We start from the raw sequence: 18,293 nt of genomic DNA on the forward strand, positions 1-18,293 counted from the left end.
AATACTTATATGAATAGAGATTAAGCTGGAAAGATTCGGTTCCTTAGGTTTAGTACGGGTCAGTGTAACGATGTATAGGCCTTGGCCTATACATATATGTTGGCCTATACCAATATAAGATTATATTGATTAATATAATCTTACATGCATATTTAAAATATTTAAAAGAATAGTTTTTAAAGACTCTCATTAACATACTCGAATACTTCCAGCGAGGGTAGCAAGGGTTTTGTTTTATTATAACATCCAAGGATACAATACAATTAATGAGGCATATTTACAAAGCATATAATGAATATACTAATATCCTATTCGTACGAATCAAATTACAATTATTTTTTAATCAATACAGTAACATATAGCATTTATTGCAAATAAAAGATTAAGATAATCCTAATTAAACGATTGTACTACACGGTTTTCGTTATTATTGTATCAACTTGAATGATATTTATGATTTTTCATGGTTGTTCAATCAAAAATATTTGTTCCATTGATTTTACCATATCATGTCTGTTTCAGGTTTCGTTCGAGCTAATGGATTTAAACATAAACTTTTGAGAACTTGTACAGCGTCCTCTCCATCATCCCTCGCGTACAAAGTTTGTCTTTTGCTGCCAGCTTCATACGAATTCCTACGAAGACTACCACTCAGAGTATTTTCTTTATCTTTTCTTCCATCCGATCTTCGCCTTCTTTTCATAGTACTTTTAGACGAAAATGTAGTACCACTTTTCTTCGTTTTAAACGATGGTCTACGTCTCCTCCTTTTCCGAACTTCTCCCGTGTCTGCTCTCAAAGAAACTAACGATTTTATCGATGGATAATCGATCTTTTTATCGGACTCTTTCAAATCTGACGGTCGATTCTTTCTAGACATGCTCTGATTCGTTGGTGTTTTTCTTTTAGGGTGAGTTCGATGGCGGAAATTGATCGAGGAACGTGATCCTTTGAAAATCGGTCTCAACGTCCCTAAAACTCTACCTTTGACTCTCAAAGGTTCTAGTATCTCATGATCGTGCCAGGAAGCAACTACAGGCAAACCACATGCATTATGCATGCCTACCAATGGCACGCCAATAGCTCGATGCCTTTTTATTTCAGGAAATACTTGATACGTATCGAAAGTCTCCCTGTTACGACTACCGCGCTTAGCATTTTCCTCATATGCCGATATTTTTTGACCAACGTGTCCACGTTCTAGATTAATGGTGCCCCATTTGCTTCTAACCCGTGATTTCTCATTCCTCAAATGCTTGGAACCTTCGGTTTCCACGGTTTCCTTGTTAGATTGTCCTTTTATCTTTATATCTTTCGATCTTCGACGAGTAGTATTATACTTTTGAGAGGAAGATTTGTAAAAACACTCACCAAAATCGCTGAAATCTTGATCGTCTTTTTGTACGGAAACGTTATGTTCGCTTTTGGTTATCCTTCTGTCTAACGTCTTTAACTTCGAATTAATCTTACGGTGCCCGCTTTGAATTTCGCGCTGGTAATCGCAAGAGTGACAGGATCTCCTGGCAGGATTCAAGGTTTCCCGGCGTTTCGAAGCTGTGATTGATCGTCGACTTTGAGATTCAATTTCGTTTTGTGGAGAAGACAGAGTTCTGTATTTTGTTACATTGAAATTTTTATCAGGCTCGGACATCGAAGATTCAAATTGAAGTTGAGGCGCCTCTGATCGTCTAAGTGTCCCAATATTATGCGCTATCGAGGCCTGATAATTTTTTATTGGAATACTCCTGACAGTCCCGCTACTATTATGTGATTGTGATTTCCCCGCATCCCTTTTATCGTGCCGATCTTTTTCGAGATCGTTCATCTCTTTCGAGCAAGTTTTATGGAAATAATCTGGCACAACATCTATCGCGCGTTCCTCGTACAGTTGATCGCTTCGTAACACGCCATCTTCAAATTTGGGCGGGTTTTTCCATTCTTCGATTATACTTTTGCTAAATCTCCTCACGTCGTTAAGTCTAGACAAACTTGACGCAATTTTTGTATTCTTAATGTCACTTAATGATTTACCCTCACTGCCCTCTAGCCACCTTCATGATTTAGTGCCAAACGTCGTTCCGACTGCATGCATTCGATTCTCGATTCCCAATCCTGTGAACGATTAACAATAAATTCTATTTCGTAAACAAAGACGAAGATTAAAAACGAAAGAATCTCTTACCAAAGTCGTGGTCACTTTCGCTGAACGGACTAAGCGTTTGCGTGGATGTAAACGTCGATGCTTGAGATTTGGTTCTTCTAGTGCCCTTTGAACAGACGAAGAATGTGCTTAGAAGTGCACCTACTTCCACGAAAATCACCGCGAGTCCGATCGTGAGCAGTATTAATGCCTGGTCTTGGGTCCATTTCTCCAACATCTCTAAACAACCCTATAAAAATAATACATGCTTGCTTATAAATATGTTTTTGTTCCTTTTGAAAATGTAAAATATGGAAAGAATAATTTTGGCAATAGAAGAGTTAATAACCTGTCACGAAAATTTGACACAAAATAATTGAGTAGGTCAAAAAAGAATAAATAAAATATTAAAATAGAAAGAATATTGAAAATTCTTTAAGACAATTTCCTCTGTTCTAAACTATCTTGAAGTATTTTATAATTACTATATGTGTGACATATTTCTTTACATTTCGACGTCCAAAATGAGTTCATTTGTAAATTAAAATGTATAGTCTTTTATAAATATAGTCTGTATATGGATATAATGCCATTTGTATAACAGTAGCGTCAATGCGCGTTGACATTTCAATCTGTATTCAGTTTCTGCGCAGTCCCGCGATATTTAATACTCAGCGAGGAAGAGAGATAAGGAAACTTTCTCGCACAATGCGTCAACTTTGCTTTTTCCATCGAGTTTTACCGACGGATGCGTCTGTACCCAGATACGATACAGATTACACGATACATCAACGCCGCTTTTACGCAACCCGTATCTGACTGAATTTCCCTTAGACTGTGATATTTGCATGCGGGTCATTATTAAACGTGTGCGTGTACGACACAAAGAACAACGACGGTTGTTTTCATTTCGCCTCGATTTTCCATTCGTCGAAGCGACAAAGCTATCGCGAAAATTTATAGGGAAAATGACAATGGTATATTATAACCAGAAAGATTAAAAATTTCATTTTTTTACTAGAGAGGAAGATAAATATTTGAGGCGCCGTGACTGGACATAAAACAAATATTTTTTTATGACATAGATTCTAACAACACACCTACCATAAACACCTGTCATAAACATTTTTACTTAACTAAACACTCAACTCTTATATCCTTCCAACCATCGACTCACAACTTCCAACAATTACAATTCTGCATTATCATATCAATAAACCTGTCGCTTATCGCACTGTTTGCCGAGTTTACTCCCGATTCCATTCGCATAATCAACAACATCCTGATTAACGATACGTACCGTAGTATGGCGGGCGTATTGATGTTCGGCAGGGTTCAAAGCCTGGCAGAGAGTAAGATTGGCAGGTTCAGGGTTGAGGAAAGAATCGGTCTGGTTTACGTTATTCAGGGTGCAACAGCTGAGAGGCACCACTAATTCTCGTCGACCGACTTCCTGTAGTCGCCACCACGAGGTACCGTAATTGCTACTTCCGTTTATGCCGCAGCAAGCAAACTGAAAAGATCCGTGCAGTTTCACATCGGAAGGTGTGTACTGTGTGACTGCATTTTGCCAGTCGATTAATCGAGCGATGACCAGTTTCGAAGAATCGAAGTAAACACTCATGAGATTGGATCGATGGTCGATCATGTGCATCGGGGCTATCTTTGTTAACTCGTTACAAATCGCTTTATCTGAGGGGCTCGCGAAAATATTCCATCACATGCAAGAACCTCTTGCAAATGTATTATGTGTCTCATACGAAATATTTTGAAATTTCACTAACGCTGTAATAAGACTCGTTTGTCATGATTGTACGAACCTCTCATAAGTCAAATTGATCAACTACGTTTTCAAAAAATAGTATTTGTAATTGAGTTAATCGAATTTAAATAATAATTTATATCAGATAACTAAGCAAATTCACGCCGTTTCTAGGTGTGTCTCTAATGAGTAAAATGATATAAATTTATTTGATTATCTAATATTAATGAGTCCATGTTTAACGCTTACTATATGCTTACGATGGCAAATTCAAGCTAATTTATTACTAAATATATGTTTGCAATAAAAATCGTGTAACATGTACATCTGACTATGTACATCTTCGGATCAAAATTTCAGAATGTTCTATGTAAGACGCACGATATATACATAAAAATGAATCACTGTATATAGGAACGTACCGCTGTTTGCGCAAGATCAAGAGCTGCCGTGAATTGCTCTCGACCAGGAACGGCGTAACTACGTTGCAAAGCTCGTATCAATCGTGCTGGTCGAACATCGATGCCCAGAACGTGAGGCCAGAATACCACTAGAACGCACACAGTGCATTCGCCAAGTAATAGCAGGATTATCGTGATGAGATACTGAAAAAATACAGAGTAAACTGTAATGAGTGAAGTAATTAAGAAGCAGTAGCAAGAAGCAAACAGTACGAATGAAAGGTAAAAATGTAAAGTAACGAGTGATATAATTAAGAGATAGTACTTGGGTGGTTTACTGGTTATTGAATATTTAATGTTGGAATCGTTTAGTTGTATTTTCGCGGTGTATGAAACAGTGTAATTCTTATTATTCCATGCTACCACTTGATGCAAATGTATATGTATTCATACATTAGGTACATGAAGTTAATTGACTGATGATAATAATGTATTATACATATTTATATGATCAACTGTTATAATTATTTATAATTGTTAAATGATCGAGTTAACTTCTGTAATATGTTATATGAGAAAGTAATTTAGTATAGTTGTTACGTTGTACTTTTTGAGAGTACTATACTTATTTATTTCAATTTTCAAGCAATGCTCTCTTAATCGCTTGAAACGGTACAGTTGCTAGATAAATTACTCTAATGCATTTCACCTACTTTAATCCTTTAAGGAGAAAAGGAAACGTTTGTCAGAAAAATGCTACTGATAATGTCTATATGTCTACTAATTGATTCTGTTCGTTGGAATTAAAGCTGTATGAAAGTAAATTCAAATTCAAATGTGTCAATCTCGTAATCACATAAAAATGGAAATGAAACCATATTTTATAATTTCAAATTAAATAACTATTATTTTTAATTGAATTAAATTAAATAATTTTTCAAATCACACACGCACCCCGTCCTACCCCATCGTCATATTATAAATTTGCAAATCATATGTAACAAGAAAATACTGTTAAAAATAAAAATGCATGTGTATCTCTCATCAACACCATTTACAAGTGAAACACGAGAAGCATGTCTCGTTCGTTGACTCAGACGGTCACACCTTCTACCTGCATCTTGTTACCAGACTGTTACTAATAAAAAGTTGGATCTCCGTGTATTCGCAGTTAATTGACTATCCATAACTTTCACATCGTCACTTATCTGAATTTTACATCCTGACACAAACGTTCAATAGCCTACGAACATATTGTATTTTCACGTGTTATCACGCGTCCGCTCGTCTAATAAGCTACACACTGCAAAATAATTGCTGTTTTTATGTGATACGCGAATGCGCCCTCCTTACGTGAGCACGCGTGCCTGGATTTATGTAGATCCGTTTCCGGGCAGCGACGCGTGACCATAGTCCAGCAAAGCGGGAAATCTGGTTTCAGTTTGGTCTGTCGAGCGAGCTCCCCGACGAAGAAGCGCGTGAAGACCTTGACTTTTGCGCGATTAAAATGCGCGACTACTTCAGAAGCGTGTTCAGACTGTAACGCGGCATAATACAAAATACCAATAACTATAGAAATAGCCATAGATCCCTCGTAAATTTGGAATTTTATTGTGGATATCGATTTTGAGGATGTGAAATCGGATATGAAAGTTAATACAGGATGTCAGAGAAATATCATTGTAATATGTTTTTGCGTAGATATGTCGCTGATATTTGAATGGAAAATAATGCTTCTGCATATAATGCTTAATACTTTTTAGACTTTATATAGCATGTGAATTTTTAATTTTTTAAATCTATTTTCTATTTAGTATTCTAATTTTAACATTCAATTTAGGTGTATTAGATTTTTTAAAGTACATTGAGAAAGAATATAAAAACCGCAATCGATCCTTTAAGTATTTAATATGAATGACACTTGGAAACCATCTGGTCTACTGTTACGTATACAAGGGAAATTTATGGATTCTTACTGAAACTGTAACGCATCGATTATAGAGACAAGTTGCCCAGCATCCTAGCAGACCCGTGAGCGTGATCAGAAATCCAAGTCCAACGACTGCAAATGCCATGTAATAAAAAAGTGGTTGATCGGGATGTATATCCCCTGGTCCCAATAAACGTGATAGTAGAATACGTTCATCATCGGCTAATAACAATGCTCCTAATGACATCAACGCGAAACCTGATATCTGGAAACGAAGGCAGCATCTTTAAATTGCAATAATCGTCATCTTTAAAATAAAGCTTTAATAATTTTCAATTTGAAAAAAATATTCGTTTACTCTTGCAATCAAAGAAAAGCAGGAAAAACTGAATAATTTATTCATCTTATAATAGTAATCCAAAAAATGAACTCATTTATTTTTCCACAACTCACCAGGAAAATGACATTTGTGCAACACACGAAAATTCGCGACACACCAAAGTTCTTCCTTTCCATTTTAATTCATTAAATCCTTTTCTATATGAAGGCGTATGCAACAGCAACGAAAGAATGACAACTCGTCACGTCAATCCCCCACGATGACACTTCATTAATAGTCGCGATAAATAAGAACATTAACGCGCAGGATAAAATTCATTTTAATTCCTTTTTTGACGATCCTATCACCGACAATATTTTCTTTTTTTCCCTTATCAATTTCGAAGCGCACTTGCTCGCATTAACTTGAAGACTGAAATGCCGCCGCGTGATAGATGGTTCCACAGTGCCGTACAAATACTGGCATCTGTAGGTGCGCTTGCGTTACGCGTCCTCATGCGCGACCGACCGGATGGAACCGGAAGGAAATAGAAAGGCACGAAACAAAAAAAGACATGCAGGAGGGGGTGAAATGTCCATATGCATGTACTTATGTGATCGTTACAGATATAACTGGTATACGGGCCAACTTCACACAGGGGGAGTTACAGCTAATCGGTGTAATCGTTACGGATGAGTAACACTCGACTAGTTTATTTCCGTTCACATTCGTAAAAATTTTATTCGTATGTTCGATTCGTGAAAAATGATATTCGAAAATGCAAGCTAGTGATAATTAACTACGATAATTAACATTTAACTATGATATTATAATTTCATGAATAATTGATGTGATTGGAGTATAATTCAATTCACTTCCTAAATATTTTTGTTCCAATTGAGTGAGACTCTAGTGATGCAAAAATGATCTTTATCAACAATTATAATATTAATATTTTTAATATTTATGGTAAAATTTACTTTTGATATGATACCGTAGAGTAGGTAGGCGTGTCATGCGTATTATTGTGTGTTCACGAAGCCTATCTCCTCCCGTCTACATTAATTCACGCGGCGTACTATGTACTTCTGACTCAAATATTACGTATTATACTCGTCTGTGGTTACTTATACGCAAAAAGCTTTTATAAGCAAAAGCCGAGAGGGCAGGAAAATAATTCTTTATACAAAGGCAGAATTGTTTTAAATGTACAACATTATACTTTCTTAAAAATCTAAGCTCTTATGTGGTAAACTAGAACATCCGAACTGAGATATCGTTTCATCTTGTTCTCGTTGAGTAGTATCTCCTAATTCAGGTGGTAGGTGTAAAACCTAAAATAAAACGGTAAGGATACACGTGTGTGTATAGCTATGTGTATAGCTAAACTCTAATTTTGTTATATTTGTAAAGTCAGTTTACCTCGATGACAAATTTCTTTCGACGTAATTTGAATACAAGATCTCGTGATTCTGGATTATGAGGTGCTATAGTATTTAAAGCCAGCATCTTCTGTAGATGCAATAAGCCATGATAATCCTTAAATAATGGGTTTGTTTCTTTTTGTGAGCCTGCAAATGATTCCAATTTAATTGCAACATCCGACAAGTGTTCAATCCGTTGTGCAGTAGCATCCTGAAAATTAATAATAATGAAGAAATAAATATATATTTACATAAAAGGTTTAATAAATAAAGTACATAAATATGAAACGTACCGAATATTCAAAACATTCTGTAGGCACTGTTATCACACCAACTGCATACGAATATCTTAAAAGAGCTCTAAAGTAATACAAAAATTTGAATAAATCTTGATGCGAATCATTTACAGAATCACTGCACCATAATCTAGATCCTAAGGAATGAATTGCAATTCTTAGAACTTGTCTTTTTGTAGGTGTCTCTGAAATTGAGTGTCCTCCCTTCTTCAGAGTATCTTGAATACGTTTTAATAAGTTTGAATATGTCATATTGTTAAAGGCATTGTCTTCTTTAGGACAATTATCATCGTACCACTGTGTTATATCTGCTTTTTCGATTACTTCTTTTTCCATTCTTTTTGTAAGGTCATAGAAATGACCAAAAGCTTGTCCTCCAGTTGGGGAAGTATCAATTATTTTCATATTTTGATACCTCCAAGCAATCTTCATTTGTTCATCAGAATTGGATGATTGATCAGTCGATGTAGTATCTGTTACAACAGCTGGTATTTCTGATACAAACTGTGATGTTTCAACATCTTTAGATCCAATTAATAATGGTTGAGCTGTAACTACGCCTTCAGCCATAAAATATTTTAACATGACTTTTGCATATGTGCCATATCGATCTTCCTCTAAAAATTGAAGTCATTTTGTTCATGTTATTCATATATAAATTTTCATAAGAAAAGCATACTTGTTACATACCAATAAGAAACAAAGAACCAACAGGTAATCCTCCGCCTAAAAGAATAGATTTAAATGCATTAATATGATAGAGAATCATAATAAAAATTTTATTGTTGCAAATAGATTCAAACCTATTATATGATCTAAGGAAGGAATTCCAGTTGAAACGAGTAGCTGTGAATTTTTTATTGAGGGTTTAGTCCCCGGTATAAAGGGAATTCTGCTGCCTTTTCCTGTAGTTAGATCCATTTTTCAAAACTATTTCCGAGCTAAAATATAACGATACAGTTTATTCTATACAATTAAATAGATATTTATTATTATCTGTACCTTATTAACAATATTAATTCTTTTCATAAAAAGACAGTCACTTAACGCATAACAATAAATATTATATACACAAAATAACAATACGAAGTCAATGCTATTTAAGATAAAACTTTTAGTAAAAAAAGTGACTGTTTACGATGAATTATGATTTACGTGTCGCAACAACTTCGTCTACATTTGGAGGTTATGTTTATACGCATCATATAATATATTCCATATATTATTAAAATATAACATATAACATATATTGAATAATAGAATTATCGAAAAGTGTGCGACTAAATTATAAAAAATCAAAAATTTATAAAAATGAGTTGTTTATCAATGGAGGTAGAAATTTGTATTACGGTAAATAGACAAAAGATGGCAACACATACAGCTGGTTTACAGTCGGTAGCTGACGCCTTTCATAGTTTGTAATTCTTCGGCTAGAATGCAGTCATATCAATAATTTTAATTAATAAACTATAATTTTGATTACAAAATCGGTTACATTTATTACACATAATTCTTTCCATAAAAAGCTGATTATTTCTGTTGTTCAAATTATATATCTATCTTTTAATGTATACATAACTTCATTAAAAATCTTCGAAACATTTACGTAATCTAATTAATTATGTGTACGATTTTAAGTTCTAACATTCATTACTTACCTCCCATATAATGTCTACATCAATAAAACAAATTTATTTGATTTGTTAATAATCAAGCATGCTATGCGTATTGACATAAATAGTTAAAAATTTGAAATTATCAAAAAATACATTTAAAAATGCTAATAAAATATAAAGGTAAAAATATCACAAGCATTCCTCAAACACTTTTGAATTATACAAAATAATTTTCAGACGTTATGCGTCACTTTTCGAAGACTTAAAACGACAAACTATGGAAACGCGTCCCTATATTAGAGTTAGAGGGGAGCAGTCCATAGCGGGGGAATGGAATACGTAAGTGTAGGAGAAAGGGAGAAGGACATAGTCTAGAAAGAAGACAGTGAAGGAGCAAAGGGAACGCGTGAGTAACCCGTCTCGTGCATGTAGATTGTAGATTCAAAGCTGTGGCGCTGTGGCACGGGTAGTTGTGCACAGGCACGGTGCGGAGGTATCCGACCAACAGTGAAAAACCCCTCTCTGTTACTATCCCATCTTTCTCTCTTTCTAGCATATCCCACTCGGTCGCCTTCCTCCTACTTCTCCTACCATTTCCCCTTCCATTGGCGTGTTTTCTTTTTCCAGTACACTCGTGCCGACCTATCGATCTCTCGCTCGCTCTCCCAGTTTGTTCCTTTCTTCTACAGAGGCCGTAGCACGCTGCCCTCGCTCAACTACCTGTTGTGACGTCCAACGTGCACTCGACGCACCGGGACAATCGAGAGATTCAGCGCACGCGGCATACGCTGCTGTTTTCCGTGTAATACCGTATATACCGTCCCTCATGGTCGGTAGAGACAGTAGAACGCTCGTACACCGGCCTCCGCGCGCAAGAAAGTCTTTCGTTCGTAAAGCGTGTGCCTGATCCGCGAACCAGAACTGATATTACCCCGCGAAAGGCTTGTCCCATACTCCCACTACGATCTTGCTTCCCGTCTCTCGCGTAGACGCGCGACGCTATGAGAAAGAGAGAGTGAAAGAGACAAGGAACGAAAAGAGAGGAAAAACGGTTAGAGAGAGCTTCTTATTGAAAGATTGTAGTTAGACTTTAGCAACTAAAGAGGGCATTGGAGACATATTTCTGAATGCATACAAGGAACAATACATGTCGACTTTCCTGCTGCTTCAGACGCTGTGTTGTATCGATTACGATTTCAGTAAATCCAGTTCCATTTTCTGTGAGTTTGGATATGTTTTTGTGTAGATTATGAAACGAGGTAATTTATATCTTATCTATTCTTTTTTATTTGAAAAGGTTGTGCAAATTGATTATTAACTTGTAAATGATACCTATCCCTTTGACATTGAGAAGTTGAGAAATCACTCCATTACGTATTTCTAAAAAAAACTCGGAATATATTTGTTTATTACTAATTAGATTCATGAAATAATTAGATGTTTTCGTTAACATTCTATTTCAATTTTCTAGACAGGATTCAGTAACTAGAATACTTCATATTCCTCCGTGAATATATTTTAAGCCGGATAATATAAATAAACATATATGTATATAACAGTATATTAATTGTAAATATATATCACGGGACCTCATACTCTAATTTCAATAAATTTGTAGTATTTTCTTGTTAAAATACATTTATCATCGAAGAAAACATTATGTAAAAACAAAAAAACACAATTTCGTAACCGATAAACGCTCATAGTTTGTATTGAACAGAATCTAAGAAAGTATGAATTTCATACGTGCCGCCAACTACGCTTAGTTGTAAAGATCACTATCAGATGGCGTGGCAATTTGGGCGCCTCTTGTATACACGGACTTCCCAGGCCCTGAACTTAGTCGCGCGCGGTGAACGTTCCGTCCTACTGTCGAATCTTCGCGCGCGTCTCGTCAACAGTGACAGTTCGAAAACTTCTTTCACATGGAAGGTGAAACGTGATGAACTTTGTTTATAGTGTGTTGCTTTATCATTCAGCTTCGCGATTAATCGTTTGATGGAAAAGCGAATTGTCGAAGGACCGTGAGTGCGTATCGAACGACAATATCAACGAAGATTTATACATTGAGTAATATCGTGTGTCTTATGTGTATCAGCCGTACGTGCTATACGCTATATACTATCGAACGTATCGAATTGAGTGAAACTGTGAAACGATCGGACAATCGACGCGAAGTTTGGTACATCGTTGAAAAGTATAACCGGCGTTGTTGTTTATACAAGACAGGACGAAGTTAAGCGCGCGGTGCGGCGGTGTCGAGGCGCGAACGACGCGACGACATATTCCAAATGCGTCTTGACCGGAAGTTGAGGATCGTCACATTGGCAGGGTGGCAGAGGATGCCCGGCTGGAGGGCAACGGCGGGAGACGAGGTCGCAGCAGTAGCAGTAGCGTGCGTCAGGCGCTTCGGTAGCAGAGGTTCTCACTGAGCTGGCTTACCCTGCAGTGGATTTAGGGGGCTGTATGGAGGCCGGGGGGCTCCTGCCCCGCCAGCCCCCGCAAGGCCCCCCTGGCACTGCGCCTGGCCCAATCTCGGTCTGCGTGGGCCAGGCTAATACCAATACCAATAACGCCAACAACGTAAACAACCTGCAGAACACCGTTCTAGCTCAATCAGCCGGGATTCACGATTTGAACGCGGCCGGTCAGTTGAATATAACAAGTCAACAGCTGCAGTTGCAGCAACAAATGGGTCAAGCACCTGGCATGGGTGAAGTACTCACCCCCAAGAGACAGGCGGTTGTGGATCGTCTCAGACGTAGGATCGAAAGTTATCGGCGTAGACAGACCGATTGTATACCAAGATTCGATCAAAGCTTTAACGGTTTGTGCGAGCAGAATATTCAGGACACACTGGTGCTGAAACAACGTTTCCTCGAGAGTAAGGCGAAACGACAAGCAAAGAAAACGGACAAGAAGCAAAGCGAGCCGGTCGGTCTCTCCAGTGTTCACGTGGTGAGTCATTTACTCTACTTGTTGGCTTTCGTCTGTCTCCCGTTCGAGTTCCTCGTCGCGCGCGCTTACAGAGTTCTAGCGTAGGTGCTCGTGCTGGTGCAAGCGTGCGCGCGCGCTCTCATAAGTACATGCCGGTCGTCAACCTTCCTCTTCTTCCAAACTTCTTATCGCATGTTCTTCTCTTTCGCGCGCGTGACCTTGTTATTTCGTGCACTCGCTTCCGTCTACCGACGGACAAGATTAATGACGCTTCGCGTACACGATGACGAGGACGACGAATTGCATCGTCGGTGCTATTGTGTTTACTCATCCGGAACGATTTGAGTTCCACTCCAAACATCGCGATAATCGGCTGTTAACGATCATCGTAAATTATCGATGATATACGTTACAAATTTTCTCGTCGAGAATGAAGCAGGCTCGAACATTTACGATCGAGGAGCGTTCCTCTTTCTTCACAGTTACGATGTGTATCGTGCAAATATGTAGGCGCGCGCGCGTGCTCGATCCAGAAACGCAATCGTCGAGGGTCACGCGATTGAGAACATCTAAACTCTGTAGTATGTATATAGCGAGTAAGCGGCACTCGGCAACTTGCCGGGTCAAGATTCTACTACACAGGTTTGGAATCGAAGCGCGGGCGTAATGAAATACCATGCTCTTTACACCTATCCTACCAAGTTTCATTTACAAAGCACTCGATGAACTGTTACCGCGCACTGATAATATTTGCAATGTTTTGCTCACCGAATTTTCGGAATATTCCCTGGCAATTTGACAAATATTTCGGATACTTTAGAGTCTCTTAAGGTCGCGTAATTTTTTATTGGCGATTATAATGGAGGATATTGTCTTATTTACAAGTCCTTTATTTTTGGTTTCGTCATAAAGTTTTTAATAACTAGATTCTACATTATAATATCCGTTAATATACAAGTAGAAGTTGATTTTCGAATACACTCGTGTTAGAAAACATTCAAACTGTTGATTGCCGCTGCTGTTCTATATTAGGTTTCGAACACACGAGTCATCCAATTAAACGCATAATTTAGCAATTACGTGTAGCACATACAATCATATGCAAATGCCACTCGTACATAAAATTCAATTCATTCTTGTGAATAATCCAAAATCTATCCTCTGTTTCATTCAGTATAAGTAACTGTATAATTTTCCAATATATTTTTCCAACTTGGAACAGGTAAATCCTAGTACAAATTATACAAATTCATGTAGCTTGAAATTTCTTTTTCTATGTATAATTCTTAATAAATCTGCTAACTTAGAAAAACAAGGAAAAGTTCGAAAAGTATCGAAACTTTCCACTCGCAGTATCATTGGCTCATGAACTTAGACTGTTTCTTCCTTTTTTAATATTATTTTTAACACTTAATCATTTCAAAAGTATAAGTCAATAAGTCCGGGAAATATCAGATAAAAGATAAATCTTGCAAACATCTTGCGAAGTTCAATAGAACGCTTGCGAGTCAACAAGCGTTAAAGTCCGATATTTTTTAAAAGCTCGAATATTTAACAAGTTTAGAAAAATATCGGTTTATTTTCCGAATCGTTTATCGCGAGAAATATGTTTCGAAAATGGTGTAGTTATTTCATGAATATCTAACAAAAAGGAAGATAAATCTTACAAGCTTTGCTTTGTGAAGTGCAACTAAAATGTTGCTATCCCGTATCGATAAAACCTGACCTTACTTTAACTGCTTTTTCCAACGTTGCGTGGGTTAACAACGAATACATATTTTTTTCACAGCAATCTTTAAACAGTAGAATAACTTTTTTATTATGAACCGTTAAATTGTGTTCTATTTCCGTATGATTGACGTAACAGATATCAGTTTCTTGCAGTTACTTGCTACAGTTATTTAATTTACGAAAGGTTATACCAAACTATTTTTAAATTAGGAAATTTAGTTAATACGAAAAGCTTATTTCCTCGTTTATTAACACGTACGTAAATCCCCATTTCTTATAATCGCATCACATTCTCAGAGGTTTAATTATATACACCATAATACAAATCCTAAGTATATAGATATTTACTGCACGAATGAATATTTTAAATTGCCAGTTCGTTATATTTTCCACGGAAAAATATTTATCTATCAGGCGCCCTTTATTTTCCCGATAATATCGGTCGTTTGTGTCGTCTAAAAAGCGATTCGAAACAGGTGGATGTGCACAAAGTATCGTTAAATCGTGGGCTCTCTACCTACGTCGCTTACCTGTAGGCGTTCGATTCGAGACGTCCCATATTAACCTTGGATTTACGTCAATGCAGGGGCGTTCTACGCCGGTACGTATAACGTCATTGTCACGAACTTATACGCGATGCGTTTATTCCGACCTTCACAGAGCTTGCTGACAACCTTTCCTACAACGAGGTGCAAATGTTCTTTCTACATTTTTTCTTTCCTCTGTTCTTTTTTTAATTCGCAATGTTTACACCCACTTTCTTCCTTTATCGCCTTCGATATTATTCTGTTAGGAAGTAAGAAGTAGGAAATGAAGTATGCGCTTATATCGTATCTTTTTAATTATAAAATTATGCTGTAGTTCTAGGTTTTATGTATATGTTGCTAATATTTGATTTCAATGGAAACGAGACTATAGTATAAGGAATTATAATCTTGTGAAGGTTGGAATGTGTATCGCGGTAAACGTGATTTATTAATTGGAACATTTTTGAATCATCGACTCATCTTGTTCAATTTTCCAAGAATTAATCGGAAAAAATGAAGAATGAAAAGTTTTGGTTGGTTTAGTAATTATCAAACACGGTACATATTGCTTAAGTAAACAAAATATTGATTTATTTGTAAAACTTCAATTTCAACTTCAACAAAGTTTTAAGTAAATTAATAATCGAATAGCTACACACATATAGTATCAATTTATTAGGATATTTCATTTGGTTATATAAATCGCAAGATTGAATTCAAGTTTTCAGTTGTCTGTCCTTTGTAAAGGTATGCCAAGGTATGATGAGTATTTGAACACTGATAATTCATTATCATTATCTGATGGTTGATCGCATATTAATGTTAGTGGTAACATCTCGTTAGTTGGATAGATAGGATGTTGGTTATAAATCTTCGCTAATTTGGTTATCTTGCCCATGAGATTTGTGTGTTCTAGTTTCGAGTAAATACATTTTGGATTTCAATCAATCTCGAGTACAACTCTTACAACTTAGATATAAATACTATAATCTTTCTATGTGTTATATTTAACATCTGTGATAAGTTAAATACAAATTCATAGAATTTTCTTTCGAAATCTTTCTGATACTTTGTTTCCGCATTTGATTCCAATACGAAAATTTAATTGCAATCAATCAAATATCCATCGAGTGAAGATTCAATTATTTGATACAGATTTGGAAACATTTATTTCATTAGTTCCTTTATTTTCTTCACTGATTCGACAAAATAATTTGTTTAATGTATCGATCGATATTCAATACAAATTCACAAAATTGTATTTCAAGGAGTACTTCGTTCCACTGATTCTCTTATAATTTATTAATTAAACACGTGAAACTAATACTAGTTAACGAAGCATGATTTTTTGGAGTTTTATGTGTGAATGAATATTTCGTTTCTTACTTGCTTCATATTCTTTATTAATCGATTTTATTGCAAAAAATTAAGTTCATTTATTTGGCGTGAGATATATTTATTTAATCGAATAACCAATATAAATCTATAGTATTGTATTTCAATAACAGACTCCGTTAATTGATTTTACTGCAACATAAAAATCACGAATGTATTCAATATCAATCCGTAAAGTAATTTTACATTTCTTCGAACTCGTCTCAGGTTACCAAGTTAATAAAAGTAATAATCGAGTAATCGTATACTCGAGTCTATTTGATAAAATATACTCTATCGATTCTCAAGTATTAGTATTGCTCAAGTGTTTATACGATCTGTCTAATAAAATCAGTTCAAGATTTTCTAATTCGCATTATTATCTAAAGGATTTTTTACACGCAATCCAGTTATCGGTGTAAGAAATTAATTAACTCGGAATAAGAGAATATTCTTTAAACTGAACCGTCGAAATACAAAACGTTTGATCGCATCTAAATTAAAGCGAAACCAAAAATACATCGGTACGCTATTTACAGAGACGATAAGCGACGATAAGTGTATCAACCGTTTATACAAATGCGCATTGACGCAATGTTATTTCTTATCCACGTGAAAAGAAGTGATCTTTGTTCATCAAATTTCTTCGTCGTTTTACAACTAGTTTCTGACAATCGTTTTCAGTCAAGGTTATTCGCGTTAGGATGAAAGAAAGCGTTTATAACCCTTAATTGATAAAGTTAGTTTATAAATCCATAATAATTGAGATTAATTTGTTTTTAATTTTACAATATTTCATTTTAATTTTCCCATTGAAAATTTCTATTTCTTTACCACTAAAACTATATACCAAAATAGTTAGAATAACCAATTCGTAATTTTCCATAGAAATTTTATAAATTCACAACGGTGCGTTTCTTGAATATTTCAAGCATTCTTTGTAATACGTCTAAGTAAAACCTTTGTTTTTCTTGCATTCCTTTCATATATCGTTCATTTTGATTCATTTATTTCAAGTTCTATAGTTGTCAATGATTCTATCGTTAATTATACCTATCCATAAACATCCGCAATCTAGCGATCACCGATAATGAATCAAAGATTCCAACGTAGGGTTAGAACGAGAAAAATTTGCACAGCATGCAAAAACACGAATGCAAATCCATGTTTCCAGAATAGATCGGTCGGTTATCGCTTGTGTATGCACTATGCACGTATTACGTGACAAGCGTCCTCACGCCCGAACCGATTGTATCGAGGGAAAAGCTGACGGTTAAAATAGTCGTCGCACGAAACTTTTATTAGCTTCGTGTTTAATTGGTCGATTAGCTGGATGATAGACTAAATTAAAAGAGAGAGGGGTATGCAGAAAGGTAAGAGAGGAACTGTATATCGACTTGTGAAAGTTCAAAACATTCAGTGTGTGTATGTACGCGTTGTTCGTTAATTAAACGAACCTCGTCCCGTAAAACGTGAAAGCAAACTATTATTTATAGCAGGATAAATAAAAGAGGTTTACCAACTCGGCGACGTGTACGACTTTTTAAATCTGGATAAAATATTATACGGGGAAATTTACAGTTAAGTGAAACACTTAAGATTACACATTTAAGATTAAGATAAATATATTTTGTCTATCGTTTCTAAAATACATAATAGGAAAGTTTGAGATAAGATATTTATATAAAAGGAAATCCCCTAATAGAATAAGATGGAAAATAGAGGCAAATTAAGTATCTTTATTAATAACAAGTGCTTATATTACAAATTACTTGTTTTTCAGTGTATAACAAATCTTCGATTCTAGGATATTTCAAACTAAAAGGAAATTAAGAT

General features: G+C 35.8%; 3 protein-coding genes across 3 annotated transcripts in view; 1 reads left to right on the forward strand and 2 right to left on the reverse strand.

Moving 5' to 3' along the window:
- Positions 1-206: 206 nt before the first annotated feature.
- On the reverse strand, positions 207-7,362 carry LOC132915219 (tetraspanin-9-like). Its single transcript, XM_060974964.1, has 6 exons — positions 6,687-7,362; positions 6,280-6,498; positions 4,325-4,507; positions 3,441-3,653; positions 2,183-2,390; positions 207-2,112 (listed from the first exon to the last, which is right to left on the reverse strand). Exons 1-6 carry the CDS (start codon positions 6,747-6,749, stop codon positions 2,054-2,056), a joined length of 945 nt encoding a protein of 314 aa, XP_060830947.1. The 5' UTR covers positions 6,750-7,362; the 3' UTR covers positions 207-2,053.
- Positions 7,363-7,467: 105 nt separating this feature from the next.
- On the reverse strand, positions 7,468-9,579 carry LOC132915190 (elongator complex protein 4). The gene is made up of 6 exons (XM_060974919.1): positions 9,316-9,579; positions 9,076-9,213; positions 8,963-8,998; positions 8,270-8,889; positions 7,975-8,187; positions 7,468-7,886 (listed from the first exon to the last, which is right to left on the reverse strand). The coding sequence occupies exons 2-6, from the start codon at positions 9,191-9,193 to the stop codon at positions 7,779-7,781; spliced, it is 1,095 nt and encodes a 364-aa protein (XP_060830902.1). The 5' UTR covers positions 9,194-9,213; positions 9,316-9,579; the 3' UTR covers positions 7,468-7,778.
- Positions 9,580-10,728: 1,149 nt separating this feature from the next.
- LOC132914899 (neurogenic protein mastermind-like) overlaps positions 10,729-18,293 on the forward strand; it is a 244,996-nt gene continuing 237,431 nt past the window's right edge. The window contains exons 1-2 of the mRNA XM_060974407.1: positions 10,729-10,939; positions 11,674-12,846. Coding sequence (XP_060830390.1) covers positions 12,355-12,846 — 492 coding nt within the window. The 5' untranslated portion in view covers positions 10,729-10,939; positions 11,674-12,354. The remainder of the gene's footprint in view (positions 10,940-11,673; positions 12,847-18,293) is intronic.

Source organism: Bombus pascuorum, chromosome 1, assembly GCF_905332965.1.
Source record: "Bombus pascuorum chromosome 1, iyBomPasc1.1, whole genome shotgun sequence".
Taxonomy (NCBI): domain Eukaryota; kingdom Metazoa; phylum Arthropoda; class Insecta; order Hymenoptera; family Apidae; genus Bombus; species Bombus pascuorum.